Source organism: Sphaeramia orbicularis, chromosome 17, assembly GCF_902148855.1.
Source record: "Sphaeramia orbicularis chromosome 17, fSphaOr1.1, whole genome shotgun sequence".
Lineage (NCBI taxonomy): Eukaryota > Metazoa > Chordata > Actinopteri > Kurtiformes > Apogonidae > Sphaeramia > Sphaeramia orbicularis.
Genome location: NC_043973.1, coordinates 8612773 through 8631860, shown reverse-complemented (window position 1 = coordinate 8631860; position 19088 = coordinate 8612773). Strand labels below are relative to the sequence as shown.

The 19088-nt window shown below is 39.0% G+C and overlaps 1 protein-coding gene across 1 annotated transcript; it reads right to left on the bottom strand.

Moving 5' to 3' along the window:
* Positions 1-3398: 3398 nt before the first annotated feature.
* On the bottom strand, positions 3399-14294 carry rabggtb (Rab geranylgeranyltransferase subunit beta). Its single transcript, XM_030160813.1, has 9 exons — positions 14222-14294; positions 13816-13923; positions 12179-12376; positions 11758-11863; positions 11201-11253; positions 11005-11115; positions 10011-10136; positions 9191-9340; positions 3399-5005 (listed from the first exon to the last, which is right to left on the bottom strand). The coding sequence occupies exons 1-9, from the start codon at positions 14222-14224 to the stop codon at positions 4865-4867; spliced, it is 996 nt and encodes a 331-aa protein (XP_030016673.1). The 5' UTR covers positions 14225-14294; the 3' UTR covers positions 3399-4864.
* Positions 14295-19088: the final 4794 nt, after the last annotated feature.

Sequence of the window (19088 nt, the reverse complement as noted above, 5' to 3'; positions counted from 1 at the left end):
CTAACATTATTATCAGTAGTTGAGTGTTGAATTCTGGATTTTATGAGTTGTAAAAGGTAAAAAATAAAACCTGTGGTGTTAAATGCAGAGTGAGTCTGATCCTCTTAAGATCAAACAGCTTAAGGAGTTGACATTCAAATAACCACATGTATTTTTTAGGTATTGTGGAAATGTTCAACTGATAACCCACACACAAAGAGGAGGAGAGAAAGTTAGAGTTAAAATAAATAAATGCATTTATTGAGAAGTCAATCACAGAGAAACTCTGCAAGTGAAGTCTGATTAACCATGAAAATATTAAAGATTATATAGACCAAAAATCCAACCCCCCAATGGTGACACCCAAATGACAACCCCATATGTTAATCATACCACTCCATACCAGTCCTTCCGGTTCTGGGGGGAAGAGGCCATATTGGCCTCTTACCCCTTACCTTGTTTAAATAATATCTAGCATGCAGGCACCATCACATATCCAAACATTTAGGTGTTTGGGTTTTAACTCAAGGTAGGAACTCCGTTCCCGAGTCGGGGGTGTTACAGAGTGGTAACCATCACACATAAGCATATGCATGAAGAATGACTCAGCATTAAAAGAAGATGTACTAACAGTATAAAATATTAAAAGTATAAAATATAAAAAGTAAATTTTTCCACCACAGTATCACCATTAATCAGATGTGGTCTTTAGAACTGCACACTGAGGGCCTTTTGTGCAAACTGAAACTTCAGTTGGGTTCCTCTTTTAGCATCAAATCTTGTGTCTCCCTCCAGGCAAGGAAACATCTGATTTCTTTCACTTTTTTTGCTTTATTAGATTATGGCAACCTGTCTTTTGCCTTAGATTATCTAAAGAAGTTAGATGCTGTTTAAGCCACAGTGCGCCAGCATACTCTATATAGTACTGTAATGTTGTCCATCTCGGTATGTCCACTCTTGCACTGATTGGTTTTCATTTCTAAATCTCTTCTATCTGCACATACATGCATGAAATCCAAAATCAATCTGGTTTGCACTCATTCTACAAATGCTGATCCCCAGAGTCAAGAAAAGGAAAACATCTTTTAGGTACGGTGCCTCCTCCACCTGAAAAATTTACAGGAGCTGGTCATTTTAAAGCACGGGTGTCAAACATACAGGCCATGGGCCAAAGCCAGCCCACCTATCTGGTCCGTGGGATGAATTTTTAGAATGCAAAAATTACACTGAAGAGATTAAAAATCAATGGTGTTAAAAATCTTTTTAGTTTAGGTTCCAACTCAGCCCAGTATGGTCTGAAGTGGATCAGACCAGTAAAATACTATTTTAATAAAATATACACAATGACATTTCCAAAGTTTTCTCTTTTAGTGTACAAAGTAAAATTCCATAAAAATGTTGACATTTACAAACTATCTTTTCACACAAAATATGAATAACCTGAACAAATATGAGCAACCTGAAATGTCTTAAGATAAGTGTAATTTCAACAATATTCTGCCTGTTACTAAATATTTTGTGTATTTGGGTCCGATCAAGCGAAAGTGACCATCAACATGAAAAAGTATATTTGCACATAACATTTATCAAGAGGGCTCATTTTTTTAGCTCAAGCTCTCTATTTTATGGAACTGTTATCCTTTTTAAAATCACCACATGTAGAAAAAAGGTTACAACTGATTTTATCAATTGTACTTTTTACACCATAGCCATGCCTCAGACAAAAAATATAGCTTGAATTTGATGTTAAAAATTATATCTAAAAAATTGTAACATTTATTCAATCTGTCACATTTAAAAAGACTATCTGTGAACTGTTACAGAGAAATTACTCTTTATTTGTAATTTACCTTATATCAGTATGGACCACCGTAAGTTGTAAATAACACTGTGTTAGTATTAAATACATTAAATAAAGCATTGTGATTATATCTGGCTTGTTGTTTTAAAAAATAAGTCAACATTTTGGGTCATGCATACAATGGACTTTTCAGTATTTTAATAGTCCTGTGATGAATTGGCGACTTGTCCAGGGTGTACCCTGCCTTTGCCCTTAAGTAGCTGGGATAGGCTCCAAGCGACCCCCGTGACCCTAGTGAGGATAAAGCAGGTTCAGATAATGAATGAATGAATGAATGAATATTTTCATCCAAAATTTATTTTTAGCATAGCTGAACACGATAGCTAAAAGGTTTTGTCCTACTTGACATCAATTTCTGTCGAGAACCATGTTTTGAATGTTTGTGTAAAGCTTAAAAAATTGATGTCCATTTCAAGTCCACGTGTTACCGAGCAGTAATTTGACATTTCTTACCTAAAAACTGTATCTCCCCAATTTGGTTATACATAATGTTGAAGTGCTTATAAATACCTACTCAAATATGTATAATACATGCATATAAGTTACTCTGCTTACATGACAGAGACTGTTGAACATGGACTGTGTCCATGTGTTACCGCTTGATTGGACCTTTTGTAGATTCACTGTGATCTGCATGTTGTAATGCACATGTGTAAATGATATCCTGATCCAAAATATTGTTAAAACTGCACCTATTTTTGTTAAGAAATTTCAGGTTGTTCATGTTATTCAAATTTTTAAAAGATACTTTGTAAATGTAAACTCTTTCATAATGTAATTTTGCTTTTTTCAGTTATTTTACTGGTCTGGCCCACTTCAGATCCTATTGGGCTGAATGTGGACCCTGAACTAAAATAAGTTTGACACCTCTGTTTTGAAGGGTTAAAAAACAGGACTCATGGCCAAAGTGATTGGTTCTTAATTTGCACTGGACTCTGAACAGAACTTGACACCTGAACTTTAATACTAATAGACTTGGTTTATTTCTAGTGTTAAGTCTATAGTGGTAACAATGTGTCTGCCGCTCTCTTGGCCAGGTCACTACTGGTAAAGATATTTTAACCTCAATGACGATTTCCCTCAGTTGAATAAATGTTCTAATAAATAGAATTTTGATTGTGTCTCCACTTACGACAGAAACACATTCGAAATGGTAAGGATGCCATCTAGTGGTCAAGCTCAAATTATTTTCACTTCTCTTGAACAAAAATAGTGAATTTGATACTACCAGACTTTTGTAAATGATAGTGGTTGACTTCATATGTGGTATGATTGTTGGGCATTGACTGAAAATAAACAAACAAACAAAAAACAACAGCGTTTTTTGTACCAAAAAAAGAGGATAAATAGGAGGATACAGGATACAGGAGGATAAAGAGATTTTTGGCAACAGATATGTTTTTTCTTTTTGCTATGTGGGTATAAAACAAAACACAAGATCCCATGTACTTTATACCATTTTTATTTCATTATTTCATCACATTCTGAAGACTAAAGTGTTTGTTCAATGCTTTTATGGTCTTCTAGTGCAAAAAAAAAAAAAAAAAAATCTCAACAGTTGTCTGGGGGAAACATTTATTGCCAACCAAAATAAACAAATTTAATAATAACTATAATTACACTTCTGGCAGTGCAACAGTAAGCAGCTTTTTGAATTAGGACAGGTTTGGGGCTGTATATTGTAATAATCTTCCAAGTCAAATAGATCCTTAAAATCTGTTTTCACAAACATAGAAATACAGTGGCAAGTATGTTTTCATTAAACACACTAAGACCAGATAAACAAATCACTAAGTTGATGACCTAAACTGGAAACAACCTGAGAAGTGATGGATTTATTCCCCTCCTGCAAGTGCGTCCACACTGATCAGTTTTAGATCAGTTTTAACCGTTTAATTTGGTTAAGTGGATTTTTTCTATAACCCATTAATCCAAAAATAGGACTGAAACATTTTGTGATATTAGTTTCAATGCAGGGAAAACAAACCCAGAGCTTCATAACAAGTAACAAGCATATAATAAATAAATAGTATGGATGGAACAGTGGCTAAGACATTACTTGCCTCTGGTCATCACACCCATTTTTCCTCTTCCTTGACTTCCGGCCAGAATAATTATCTGCCTGTGCTGTAAACTGAGGTTACTGTATGGCAAAATAACTGCTGTGTTTGCAGTAGGTGATGTGTTGCATTTCCAGTTGTGAGTCCTGTTTGCACAGTTTCTACCAGTAACAGCACGATTGCTCTACTGTAAACAATACAGGGATTGCTTGCCCTTCGTACGCTCTCACTTTTCAAACCAACAGAAACATATTTTATCTGAAACAGCGAGTGCATCAAAAGGCAGAATCTTCAAAAAAGAGAGAGAAGACAGAAATGCGGTGCTTTTCAGTAACACAACAAAACAGTCATGCAGTTTTTTCCTCACACAATCTTTCCATTTCACTACCAAATGTGTAAATAAGCAGGGCATTCCTCTATCAATTTGGAAAAAATGGAAATAACAGCGCTTTTTTCCTCAGTTTCTGGCCATGAAAAAATTTAAGTCATGCTGAAATAAGCAGAGGAGGTGATAAGAGATAAGAAAGAAAAATCTAATTTAATATTCATTTTCAGTGAGTAACTCAAATACAGTGAGGGAATGTCATTTAGTGGTTTCAAGACTTCAGCTATGGTGGTTACACTTCAAAATATCTCCTTCCACTTCCTGATTAATATCTAAAAATCAGCCCTCTAGATGCCAAACCCAGAAAACAGACTTGGTGATTCAATGCGCAGAGGGAGGATTAAAACATAAAGGCTCAGAGGAATCCTGTCTGAACTGCGCAACTCCATTTGTCTGCCATGTCTTTGTGAGTGAGACTGGAAGCTGCATCTGAAATGTTTCTAGAGACTCCAGCAAAGACAAACATGAGTGGTGGTCCTTGTCTCTGCTCACGGTGTTTAGCTGTGGTAGTTGGTAAGTGGGTCTGTGTGGCTATGACAATGTGTTCTGGGGATTTGTGTTGTGTTGTGTGTGAGGGGGCTAACTCAGGAGGTCCGGCTGCAGGCTGACCCTCTGCAGGACGTCCTCAGGCATGCACAGCACAGGGTTCACTGGCTTGATCTGCTCATCACCAAGGAGGGAGAGACCTGCGATCCCGAACAGAGTGTGGAAGGGGTCCACCTACACAGAACCGTAGAGTACAGAAGAAGCACAGAGAATAGAGTTTACAAGAGAAAATGGAGGATGAAGTTATGGAAAACCAACATCATTTCATGGTGGAAAGACACTGCAAAAACATAAGCCCATATCTAATCAGCTGGATCTAAAACTGAGAAATATATATAAAGTGTTCTGTCTTTATCTTTTTTTTTACATGAAGCGGCGCAAATATAAGATGAGAATATTTTTTGTAACTTTTTGAACAATTCTACAAGAAAGTAAATGACAAAAATGAACAAAAACACGATCACTGGCCCTGTATCTCAACGGCATGCTCTATTAAGAATCAATACCAAGTGAAATTTGTGAGGCTGTCAGATTCTGTGTTCTTGATGCAGGAGATCAATCTCCCAATAGAAGTGGGTGGTACTTTTACTGGAGGATAACTCAGCAAATGAAATGAAAGTCCATATTTGACTTCCTATCAGTGCTCAATAGTAACTATATTAATATCTCTAACCATTTCCATGTTAGCCATCAAAATATAGTGCATTATATGTAATGGCAAATTTGTAATATTTCAAAAATTGGTCAAAAACTCAAAAATCTAAATATCTCAAAACTGCGAACAGACTCTGTAGACTTTGTCTCAAGGAAGTTACATAAAAAAAATTAAATTAATCCAACCAGTAGCATCATCAGAGAAGATGTTGAGAGAAAAAATTGCAACTCAAGACGATAATGGACACAGCATTTTCACAATAGCTCGTGGCCTATCGGCCAGTGAGCTAATAAAAATATTTCAGGATTATTTCCACAAGTTGTTGGATTTGGGACAGTCACTGCCTCTTTTAAACAACCATCATTTTCAAAGAGAGCAAAAAATTGGACTGTATTTCAATGGAAAAAGGTCATGTGGTCTGATGGCCTAGATCAGGGGTTCCCAAAGTGGGGTTCGGGGGGGTCACGAGATGATTTTCAGAAACTTCTTGATGTGATCCCTCAGGTGATAACAACAGATTAAGGGCAGTATGGTTGCACTTGTAGTTTAAAGGTAGGAGAGTTGCTCTGTGAGTTTCTAGAAATGCATGAAGTGCTTTTACTTTGAAAGTACAATGATTACATCTGTTGACCCTTTGCACCAGCGTCATAGTTATCACGTGACTAGGGGTGCAGTGCCATGGTGGACAGCAAAAGCGACACAGCAAACAAACGAATGAGCGACGGATTATGGCTATCAGCACTGAAAATAATGTTTTGGAGTTGTTTTGTTTTGGAGTGATTCACCTTACTGGACAGCACAAAGAACGCTATTTGGAGAAGCAAAGCAAAATCCTCCAGTCTATCGGAGTTTAATGCACACAATGTGTACAATTATGTTATAAATGGAGTGTCCCCATACACAGGTGCTGATCTAAAAGCATACAAAAGTCTGGATGCTTATCAGTTCTTAGTCTCAGGTTAGATTACTGAGTCGCTGTACTGTGCTCATGGCAGAGGAAAGTATCTCATAATGGAAAAGGAAAGATACAACTAACATTAGCTAGCTAGTTGTGTATGTTTTTAACATGTTTCCCCCAGCATGCCATCAAAACTCAAATAGACTGTAAACAAAATCAGCTCTAATTAACTAACATTGTGTTAAAATGTTAGTGGCTGTCATAAGTAGCCTACAATAGAATAGAAGTACATACAATACAATAGAAGTGGCTGCCTTCCTACTATCTACACAGTAATATGTAAAGTTCCACCACTATAACATATGGCACAGCATAACGACAATAACAGTATGACATATAACGTAGTGTAGCTGGTAGAAAGGCAGCCACTACAACAACAGAGCTAATATGGAAGGCTACTTATGACAGCCACTGGAACATAGTGGCTCATAGTAGTTAACCCAGTCTAGCCACCTAGCTAGCATTTGATGGTGCTAATATGCTATTGACAAAAACAGAGCCTGCTCTATCTGTAATATCAGGTCCACCATAGCCAGGCTCTGTCTGCAACCCAGCTGAAACCATGAGTGTCTTTGAAGAAGGATGGAACTGTTGTGTGCGACACCTGTACGTGTAAAGCAGGGTTAAAAAACAAACAAAAATGAGAATGTTCAGTTCAAATTCGATATTAGCCGGTTTGCCGTCCACTGTGCAGTCCGGCACTTTCGCCATCCGTCATAGCACTCGTTCGCAGCGCGAACAGAGTGTGACGTAACGCGCAAAGGGTCAATAGCACATGAACCAAAACTTGACAGCGGACAAACAGGTAAGGCATTGTTTGGCCTACAGGTGTCACATAAATGAAAAAATAAACATAAAAAGGCCAATAAACATTGTAAAACAGACACATTAACCTACATTAACATTAACGTAAACCCCCCCTTGAACCCCTGCACATAAGACAGAACACAATGAGTAAAATGTCCAGTACCCACAATGCAATGCAACAAATCTGTCACAGTATCATTGCGTGAGTCTTGTGTGCAGGTTTTTTTTTTTACGTTTCAGTCATTTCGGGGGTAGTGGAGGTCGCCAGTCTCTGGCACCGTTATTTTGGGGGTTGCGAGTTTAAAAGTTTGGGAACCTCTGGACTACATCAACCCTGTTCCAGAGTGATGGACACATCACACTGAGAAGATCATGTGGTGATTACTCATCATGCCTAGTGCCAACAGTACAAGCCTGTGGGGACAGTGTTGCGATCTGTGTTTGCTTCAGTCGGTTAAGTCCAAGTTCAGTGATGTTATGTATGCCATGGAGAAAGGCTGTACATAAATGACGACCATGTGTGTGTGAGTGTGTATATATATATATATATATATATATATATATATATATATATATATATATATATATATTTATATATACATACACACACACGCACCGATACTGATATCGGCATTGGCTCTGATACTCGGTGTGTGTACTCGTACTCATACTCGTTAAAGATATCCGATACAAATGCACCGATACCACTTACGGTCGTTTGACATTCACCGTTCAGTGCAGCAGGTACGCGGCAGTGGAATAATGTGTGGGGACTGTGGACATTTTTCAAAATAAATGACGGTGATAAAAGTAACGCTGACTGCAAGTAACGTTAAAGACACAAACAGATACAGATGCAGTGTTCTGTCTGTCCTCTGCGTACATTCCATCCGTTTTCCAGGTGCTGGTGGATGCATACCCAGAATGAGAATACCAGCGGGAGTATGGAGTGGTGCGGACCCCCGCCAGCGGAAGTGAAAACAAAACTTATCACTCATTTCTCTTTTCTCTATCTGCTGAAGCTTAGCTGTTAAACCTTACCAGCGAAAACGCTGCAATATTAGTATCACATTAGTGTTACCTCTGTCGTCTCCATGTTTGTTATTACTGACTTTCTTCTTCTTCTCAAAAAACTTTACTCTTCTTCGTGGTATTTGTCCAGTATGGTTAATTAAGAGTGGTGCCCCCTGGTGGATTAATTGAGAAACGCTCATTCCAACACATTAAATGTCAGTAGCAGCACTTTTTTCCAGTCAGACTAATGACAATGAAAATAAAGCACATTTACAAAAGGAACTAAGAACTGGAATGAGATTATTAAGTACTCGTATCGGTATTGGCAAGTACTCAAATGTAAGTACTCGTACTCAGTCTGGAAAAAAGTGGTGTCGGTGCATCCCTAATATATATATATTAGGCTTATTGCCATCAATAATGTATATAGTCTGTATAGTTTTTTATTACCGTCCTCATTTTTTATTTTATCTTGTTTTTTATCCTTTATCTCATTTCTTTATGCATGCACACTTTTTCTTGCACTTAATTCTGTTGCTGCTTTGACCATTGACTTTCCCTGTTGTGGCATCAATGAAGTCTAATCTAATCAGATCTAAATCATATTTCGGTTCTCATAGCTAAGAGAAAGGTATCAGTAAATATCTAAGACTTAAATGCTTTTTAAAATTTGCGCAACAGCAGTTTTTGCCAGTTGAGTATAATAGCCTGTATGTGCTGTTTTGCACATACACCAAAAGTTCACTGTCCATAAACAGCATAAAAAATGAATGAGTGAGTGGGGAAAAAAATGGAAACACCAAGGACAAAACATAAATATATGGAGTTTTCACAGACTTACAGAACATAGGGTTTTGGCAACAGACAGAACACATTTTTTCCTTCACAGCTGCATGCAGAAAGAGGCTTGTCTTTGACAGCTCACCATGTCTCCTGGTCTGTCTGCAAAGCCTCCAGTCTCCTCGTCCTGACAGGCCAGGATGAAGGAGCGTAGCTTGGCCTTGTCGATCCAATGGATCCTGCCAATAATTTTGAGTGATGCCAAAACCCACCATGAGTAGCAAACATCTGGGAGCTGAGGAAGACAGAGAAAACCAGTTCTGGATCAATGGTTTTACCACTGCAACTCAGAGTAACAGTTTTACATCACTTCTGCAGCAGTGACGTTTAATACCTCTTTGTCAGTAAGAGGCAACTAGAGTAGTATCAGCCTGTAAAAAGGAAAGCAATTCAATGATTTTTAGGATTTTCAAGCCTAATGTTACAAAACAACCAGATGTCTCCTCTGTCTTATTAAACCTAAAGGATCTGAAAGACCTCAGAAACTTAATAAACAGCAAATGAATGCAAAAAACATGGTGTCAGCACTTTGATGTGTTTTCATAACTGTTAATACACTGTCTACTTACCACCCCAATTATTATTCCAAAACTGTATCTTGAAAAACTATACTTGAAAGCCAAAATAACCACGGTGTTCCAACATAAATCCCATCGTCTACAGTGATGATTTTACATGACAGATGCGTGACTGATGCAGACATTTACAGATCTCCCACTGAATAAAACTGTTCCCTGAAGCTAGATTTAGTGATACTGAAATTCTTCCAGTGAAAATAAGAGTTTCGAATAAGAAGGTGAAAAAAAAAAAGCAGCAGAAGTAAACTATTCTCCTTGACATTGCTAAAAAATGAGTTTCAGCAAATTTGCTTTGATTTCTCTGTGCAACATCTGGAATGTACAGACCTTCTCGGGTCGTCCATTGAGGCCTCCAGATGGTAGCTGTCTCTCACAGAGCCACCAGCCTAGCAGGTCGGCATTCACCTGGTGCAACTGGCCAGTGAGCGACAGGAAACCCGTACAGCAGTAAATCTGACAGACAGAAAATAACTTCGTGAAGCCACATTATTTCCAAAGGATTTTAATACGTGCACCTATGTGGAGTGGTAAAAATACAAACTAAGACCTCATCTAGCCTACACATAAAGAACACTTGATCCTGTTGGCATCTGGGACTAACATAGTGAACCTCTTTCCAATGGGATTTAAGCCCCATTCATACTCACTTCACATACGTAAATATGTACATCCATTTCAAATGATGTCAAGCATCACTGCCTTTATACTCAGATGTGTCCATTGCGTTGGAATGAACATTTGTCAATCAATCCACCAGAGGGCACTGCTCTTAATTAACATACTGGCCAAATACCACGAAGAAGAGTAAAGTTTTTTGAGAAGTAGAAGAATGTCAATAATAAAAAACATGGCAATGACAGAGGAGGTATTACTAATGTGGATACTAATGTTGATATTGAGATGGGCTTTTTCATAAATATGTCTGTAGTTTTTCACTAACTCACAGTCACTCTTTGAAAAGTTTCTGTTCACTTCAAATATCAACACTGGATCCACGATTCCTGACGGTACTGCTCCATATTCTCTGTTGGGGTACACATCCGCAAACTCCAAGGAAACAGACAAAACGCAGGGGATGGACAGAACGCTGTCCGTATACATATGCTTCTTTAACGTAGAGCATGAATGGGGCTTTAACAGTGTCACTCCCGGTTGTGTAAACTAATAATCTAAGTCTTTTACGTAGTCTTACTTATTTTACATGAGAATTGGACTTGACAAGATTACAAAGACTTTAACTCTATAGTTTTTTATTAGTGCTGTTCTAAACAAGAGATGAAAGACCATCATTTCCTCTGTATAAACACATAAGTGAACTCACCTGTCCAGCATGAGACTCTGATCCAGGTCTGCACCCGAAACCTCCGTCAAAGTTCATGCATGACAAGACGAACTCTACAGCCTTGTCTACATTAATGGTGTCCATCTTACCCTTTGAACCAAGAAAAAAGCCAGCTATCATCCAGAAACACAAGTTGAAGTGATGAGTGAAAATGTGTGAGCAAGTTAAGTCGTACCAGTAACGCAAGTGTAGCAACAGCACAGAAGGAAAACCTCGTGTCTATTTCCCCTGTGAAGAAAAAGTAAAGCCGTAATCAAAAATAAATAATAAAATAATAATAATCGTTATACTATAAAGAGTAAAATTTCAATTTCAACTTTTGTGATGACTTTAAAGACATATTCAGCAGATTTATACCATTTGCTACTATTTGGATCTTTTCCAGAAAGAAAATACCTCATGGTTACATTTTTGTCATGTTTTCTTTTTGACAATCTGATATCATTTCTATAAGTAGCAGAAGTGAGAAAATGTCATATAGTGTTATGTAATGTAACAACAATAATAATAATCTCATGAAGGACAACAGGACAAAATCTAGGAAAGTGCAGTCTTTTTTTAATGTTTTAAATCTTGCCAAAGAGATACTGCTACAACGAGCCTCTGAAGAATAGCTTCAAGTTTTTTCTTCCCTCTTACATCAGTCAGTTAAGCTGATGTCTGACAGCTAATATTAGTGTTAGTGCATTCATTTCATGTTGTCCTTTAAATATTAAAGGAGAAAATGCTCACCCCATTTGTCTCCTGCAAAAGAGCCATCTTCTTGCTGCAGTCCTTTGACATATTCCACCACTTTGTCAATGTTAATTGCATCCATGTTGTCGTACAAGGACAGAATCTGACAGTTTAAAAAAACAGAATTCTTTAATGTGTAAATACTAATAAAACATGTAAGCATCTGTGAGTGACTTTAAAAGCCTGTAAGACAAATTAAGGTTACTCGGTTGCTTGAAAAATACACAACACCTGAAATTGGATTCCAGTGAGGGATGAGTGAATATGACAGTTTTATGTGCAATCTGGCATACTTTTTACTTATACATTCTGCCCGCTAAATGATTTGAAATAATAAGAGCATCAAATCACAAGTAGGTATTGAAATCCTTGTGGGTTCCAGCACCAATTGGTCAAAAAAACGTAATCTTACTCATACCTGCACAGCACTGAGGGTGTAGAGCAGATGGGGGTCATGTCCGATACTAGCGCTGATGCCGCCACACTCGTGCTGACAGGCTTTGATGAAGTCTATGATTTCAGCCCGGTTCATCCGGGGCAGCTGGGACATCAGGTCCATCACTGTTAGTCCCCAATAGATGCCGCTCATCCTCAGGTACTCTGACAGCGTGTACTCCTACACAAACAGACATGAATGATCTGGAGGACAGGAGCTGAGGATACTCAACCAGCTGGCTGAGTGGGGGAGAACAGGACCAAAAAAAAAAAAATTGTGACGTTGATTGTTACTTTGTGTGTTGTAATGGAGGCCTTAAAAGGTCATCCCTGGGTGGTACAGTCCAAAAGGGCAATTCGGTGGCAAAAGTGTTGAATTGATGAAGATTATATGTTAATTGTGAGGTTGTAAAGAACAACAGAACAAAACTCTAGTTCTGAACTAAGTATTTTAAACTTGCTATGATGTTCCAGATGTTTAATATAGTGTCAATGCACAGCTATATTTATATTTGGAGCACAGAAAATTTTTACATCAGTGCTATTTACACCATTTAACAGTTCTACAAATACAAACAAAACAGGTTGCATAAAAGGAAAACAGCAACAAATGCACATTTTGGCAAAGTAAAATTAAAATTGTTGCGCGCGCGTGCGCGCACACACACACACACACACACACACACACACACACACACACACACACACACACAAAATCCCAGTGAGAACATCTATGTCCATCAGCCTGTCTCCAGACAGAGTGACAGGGTGACAGAATGCCACAAAATATGGCATTAATGTTCCTTTAACAATAAGGATGAACTGAAAAGATTTTTTTTGTCAAACACTGCTGATAATTGGAAAAAAAGGTCATATGACACAAGGATAGGAGATATATGTGAATGAACTTATGGTTATGGTTAAGTTATAAAAAGGAGTGTCAATTATAGCAAGAGCATTCACCCTGGCATCTCTTTTTTTGGAAGTATATGAAAAATTTTGAACAGAAGACAGTCAAAAACAGGAGTTGTATATTTATTTATACAAAGCTGAAGTATGTGGTAACAAATACAGAGAATTTGTGTTTCCCTGTAGCAGCAAAAAAAAACAAACAAAAAAAAAAAACAATGTTCATGTTTATAGGCTAATGACAGTGGATGACTGGCTCTAAATGAGATGGAATGACTAGTTTTCCTACGATTAAGATATAATTTATATATTGCAAGATAGGCAAAATATATGTCATATTTGCTAGAGTTACAGGGTAGGGCTAGTGGTTAAAATACTATTTATATTCCTTTTGCTGTATACTATGTCATGAATTAGGATTTGGACTAAACCATACAGAGATACAAGGCATACTGCAACGTTTGTGACATGATGAGATGGGTACTGCATTGTTTCCATTTTATACTGCATCATTGTATTTGACAACAAAAAAGATGTTTAAAATATCGAATAAAATAAAGATATAATAAAATGAACTGTGCTAACCAATGGATCCCAGAGAAACTGTCCCCCAACGACGGGACCTATATGAAACTAAACGACAGTGACTGGACAGCAACACCAAAAATTCACAACATGTAGAAGACAGTCCCAGAGAGTTGTTTTACTTACATAGTCGTCTTTTTTGGAGCCATAAGCAGCGATGTAATCTGCATGTTTGTCCAGAAGCAGGCTAGAGGGAGCGTCAGGTTTTATGATAACATCTTTTACTTGGGTCCCCTGATATTAAACATCAGACATAAAAGCTGTTAAAACAGGCCACAAACCCTGACAAACCTGTGCATGTGCAATAAACACACAGCCTTCATTAACTCGTGTTTTTTTCTGCGAGCTACTGACAGATTATCAAACTAGCCCTCGTGCTAACTCCAGCTCCAGCTCGTTTCGTAGATTAGCGGCAAAGTAAGGCTACACTTAGAAAGAAAGAGGTAAATTGATAATCACTTTCACCTAAGCTATGACATTATCCAAACCCGTGACAGAAAACCATCGTTATGTTTGCAAAATTGGTATTTACCATTATGAAAATATTTGCATGATCAGGCTGTTTCTTCTTCGCCTTCTCCTTCCGCCTCGTTTTCTTCTTCGTGGAATTTAATGGTCATTGACTTTATGTTGCTGCCACCTCGTGCTTGCAAGTGGAGAGTGCATGTAAAATGAAACTACCCATTAATCTGATGCCAGGTAATACCAACGGTACAAATAAAATAAAGAGACAGAGTAATAATATTATTTTTTGTTTCAGGTTCACCTTAAGATCTGGACTAACCAAAGATAGAGGCAGAACAAAAGTAGTACAGATCCAGATAAAACCTAGACTTGAAAAGGACACAGTGATTCTATGACAACAGGTACAACTTGTTCAAGTCTAGGTTCAACTACCCCAGGGATTAAAGCAAAAATTTTTCATCTGACTGAAAATTTTCTTCTGGTCAAAATCATTGGCTGCTATTAAAAATTATGCAATACAATACTACTATAGCGTACAAGTTTATATAGTCAAATTTGGCAATACTGTAAAACACACTGAATGAGAGAGTGTACAGGTGTAGAAGATTAGTAAAATGGATAGAAAAAATGTCATGAGTGGTATTGGTGGGGGGTCTGGGGGTCCTCCCCCAGAAAATTTTTAAAGCTTCAGGTCAATTTGGGTGCTCTCTGGTTAATTTTAAAGGGTATGAAAACCTTTGAAGCAAGTGAAAATAATAACTAGAAGAAAATCTTACAGCAAAAAATGGGTGAAAAACTTTTTATTTAACAATTTAGGAACTCCTAAAACATAACTCAACTCCAACAGCACATGAATTTTGGGGAAAATGTCTGTGTAAATGTAACCCTAACCAACTAATCTTTTATTTTTTCTGCTTTTTGGCACTGAAACCAAAAGTTTCAAGCTTGGTCATTCCGGATGTACGCTTCTGTTTTTTTCCAGAGACACATGGCACATTAGTAGAACTGTTCACTTTAGCAGTAGAGGTGGAGGTTGTTGCAGGGACAGTGGAGCTTGGAGCAGAGGAGGCTTGGAGCAGTGGCTTTGCAAATGCCAAGGGTGTTACTCATTCATTCAATTTTATCTTCGTACTGTACCACACAGATAGAAATAAGATGCTAAACGGGTCAAAATAAAGCACTTATGCAGTCGGGCGCGTAACCGCGTAAGGCCGCGGCGCGCACAGCCGCACACACGGGAAGGGCACATATACACAAACACACACACTAGTCAATTACTGGCAAGAGGAGATAAGCTATGAACCCAAACATGAAGATACATGTAGATTAGTTCTGTCTTCTTACCTTTTCGCTGTGGTTCTTTCATAATGAAAGCTACTTGTTAGCACTAAACTAAAGTTAGGCTGGAGGCTGAACTTCGGTAAAGCTGAACTTGTCCATGTGTTTCTGAGGCACATAATGAGCAGCGTTTCCTTCCAAAGATAAATAGTCATCAACCTCTCCTCCTGACACAAAAATAAAGAAGTCATCTTATTATCATCACTGTTAAACCTATCAGCCCCCTGTGCGTGGCGTGACTGTGTTAAACACCTGCAGATTCAGGACAGCTGACCCAGGGCAGGATCGCGGTGCCGACTGGACTCCGCGAAACACGTGGGGAAGTTACTTCAATATGACTTTTTTCCCCCCTCAATTTTTCCATTTGACGGAAATCCGTCGTGGTGACGGAGAACTTTAATCCCTGAACTACCCGACTGTAATACGACAAATACAAATGTAAGTTTCTAGGCATGTTCTTTTTTCCCTCTGGAACAACCAAACATAGACCAAAGGAGCAGGAGTTTTCTGAAGAACTGGATAAATGTAACCTGAAGTAAATAATAACTAACATACATTAAAATCACACTGTCCAAGATGGACCATCATAAGAGGACTTAGACTTAGGCAGACTTTATGTGTCATTCCAGATTTTACATCACAAATGAATTTGATGCAGTTGGCTCAGCAGGCAGCAGCAATAATACAAACAGGCTCTATACATACAGGATACTAAATACAAGATTGAGTAAATATGCATATAAAAATTATTGAATATAGAAAATAGAACAAATATGCATATAAAAAAGAACTATATGTGAGTTTAAAAACCATGGAAATATTGTACAGTTATATTGCATGTTAGGGCAGTCCAGTGTTCATGAGGGTGGGTGGGTGAGGGGTGAGGGAGGATATTGTGTTGAGTTCAGCAATGTTATGGCATGTAGAATGAAACTGTTTTTGAACCTGGCTGTTCTGCTGCAAAGGCTATGAAACCTCCTTCCCAAGGCAAGCAGCGAGAACAGCCCATGATGGGGGTGGGGTCTCTGATGATGGGCTGAGCCCTAGTCAGCATTTCACCGCAGTGTTCTGAATGGGAGGAAGCGAAGGCCCGATTTTTTCCACTGTCCTCACCACCCTCTGCAAGGACTTCCAGTCAGACGCATTACAAGCCCTTGGCCAGACAGAGATGCAGTTGGTCAGTGTCACTCCCTCAGAGTTTAATCAAGGCTCAACATAGTTCATCATTACACCCATATGACTGGCAGAGGGAGGGTTCATGAAGAACTCGCAGCCTAGTTGCTTCAGGCTTTCCTGATCCATTTCTTTTACTGCTTCCAGGAACTCTCGTCTCGCTCCAACAAAGTTGGTGCCCTGGTCTGACTGAAGTTGACGCACATTTCCGCGTAGGGCAATAAAAGCACGGAGGGAGTTAAGAAAAGCGTCAGTTGACAGATCATCAAGTAACTCTATATGCACTGCGCATGAGCATAAGCACGTGAACAGCAATCCATAACGTTTCATCTCTTTCCTTCCTTCTTTAACATAAATTGGGCCGAAACAATCCATCCCACAATACGTGAAGAGAGGAGTTGTCTCCATTCTCTCACTAGGCAGGTTTGCCATTTTCTGCTCTTCTGTTCTACGTCTAAATTTCCTGCATTTGACACAGTTGTAAATAAAAGATGATGCTGCTTGACTACATCCAAGTACCCAAATGCCGTTTGCTCTCAGTTCATTTATCGTCATGCCATGCCCCTGATGTTGCACTTGCTGATGATAGTGATCAATCAGTAACCTTGTGATATGGCTGGCCTTCGGCAAAATAGCTGGGTGCTTGACATACGGATGTAAAGTAGATTGCTCCAATCTACCTCCCACTCTGAGGATGCCCCTGTCATCCAGGAAGGGATTGAGTCAGTAGCGTCTACTTGTTTTATCTTTAGTTAGCTCTTTTCAGAACTGAAGCTCCTTGATTTCTTTGAAGAAGACCGATCTTTGTACAATGGCTATGATTGTAAGTCCGGCTTCTTGTCTTTCTTCTAAACTTGTAGCTTCGTTAGTTCTCTTTCGCATCTTTTTAAACTCTTTTACGAATCTAATGAGCCTTGCAATTGCTTTGACTAATCTTGACCAGTTGGAGAACTTAAGAAAACGTTCTGTCAGAGAATCCACCTTTGTTAATGTGTGGTGTACAAGAGCTTTGCATACTTCTGGGTCCTCTACATCAAGTTCTCCCACCTTAATCTCTCTGCTGGGAAGCTCCTTTTGCCAGAGAAAACTTGGTCCACCAAACCAATTGGAAGCAATGAGGTCTTTGGCTTTCAGTCCTCGAGACGCATGGTCAGCGGGATTGTCCTCTGATGTAACATACTTCCACTGTGTAGGTTTAGCACTATTTTTGATACGTTGGATGCGATTCGCTACAAACACATGAAAGCGTTTCGCTTCATTGTTGAGATATCCTAAGACAACCTGCGAATCCGTCCAAAAGAACTCTTTGGCATTTTCTAGCTACAATTCTGCCCTTAGCATGTCACTTACACGTACAGCGACGACTACTGCAGACAGCTCCAACCTTGGTACTGTTGTTACTTCGATAGGTGCTACTCTGGACATAGCAAACACAAGTGAGCAATGAATTCGTCCTGATTCATTGATGGCTCTTAAGTAGGTACAAACTCCATATCCTACAACACTTGCATCTGAGAAGTGGTAGAGTTCATATTTTTGAACTGCTTGGAAATCCTTTGGCAGGTAACAATGTTTGATCTTGACATCTGCTAGATTCTTGAGACCCAACAGCCAGTACTCCCACTGTGGCTTGAGTTCACTTGAGAGTGGTTCGTCCCAGTCTGCCTTGTCATGACACATTTGCTGCAGTACTTGCTTGCCAAGTAGAACGAAAGGCGCCGCAAAGCCAAGTGGGTTGTAGATGGAGGCTACAGCCGACAACACTCCTCTTCTGGAGAGTGGACGCTCGCTCACAACTACTCGGAACTGAAAATGGTCAGAGACAACACACCACTTAACGCCTAGAGCTCTTTCGATCTGTTGCTCACTGAGTGTAAGGTCTTGGTGTCTTACACACTCTGCACAATCTTCTTTGGGAAGAGAGTCAAGTACTCGTTGGCTATTGGAAATGAACTTATGGAGTCACAACTGTCCAACGTTGCAGAGTTGCTTTGCTTCTTTTACTAGACAGATTGCCTCTTCTTCTGAGTGGAAACTGATCAGGCCATCATCCACGTAAAAGTTTCACTCAATGAACCTTATGGTCGCTTCACTGAATTGTCCTTGACCTTGTGTCACGATGTACTTAAGACCGAAGTTTGCACAGGCCAGTGATGAAGTGGCTCCAAACAGGTGGACACGCATGCAATAGACAGAGGGAGTAGAGTAGAAATCTCCATTGTCCCATAATAGGAAGCGAAAGTAGTCTTGATCATCAATTCTGACTCTGAACTGATGAAACATACGCTCTATGTCGCATACCACTGCTACTGGACCTTTCCGAAACCTGCACAGGACTCCTACTAGCATGTTGGTCAACTCTGGCCCTGTCAACAGATGGTCATTCAATGGGACTCCTTCATACTTTGCCGAACAATCAAAAA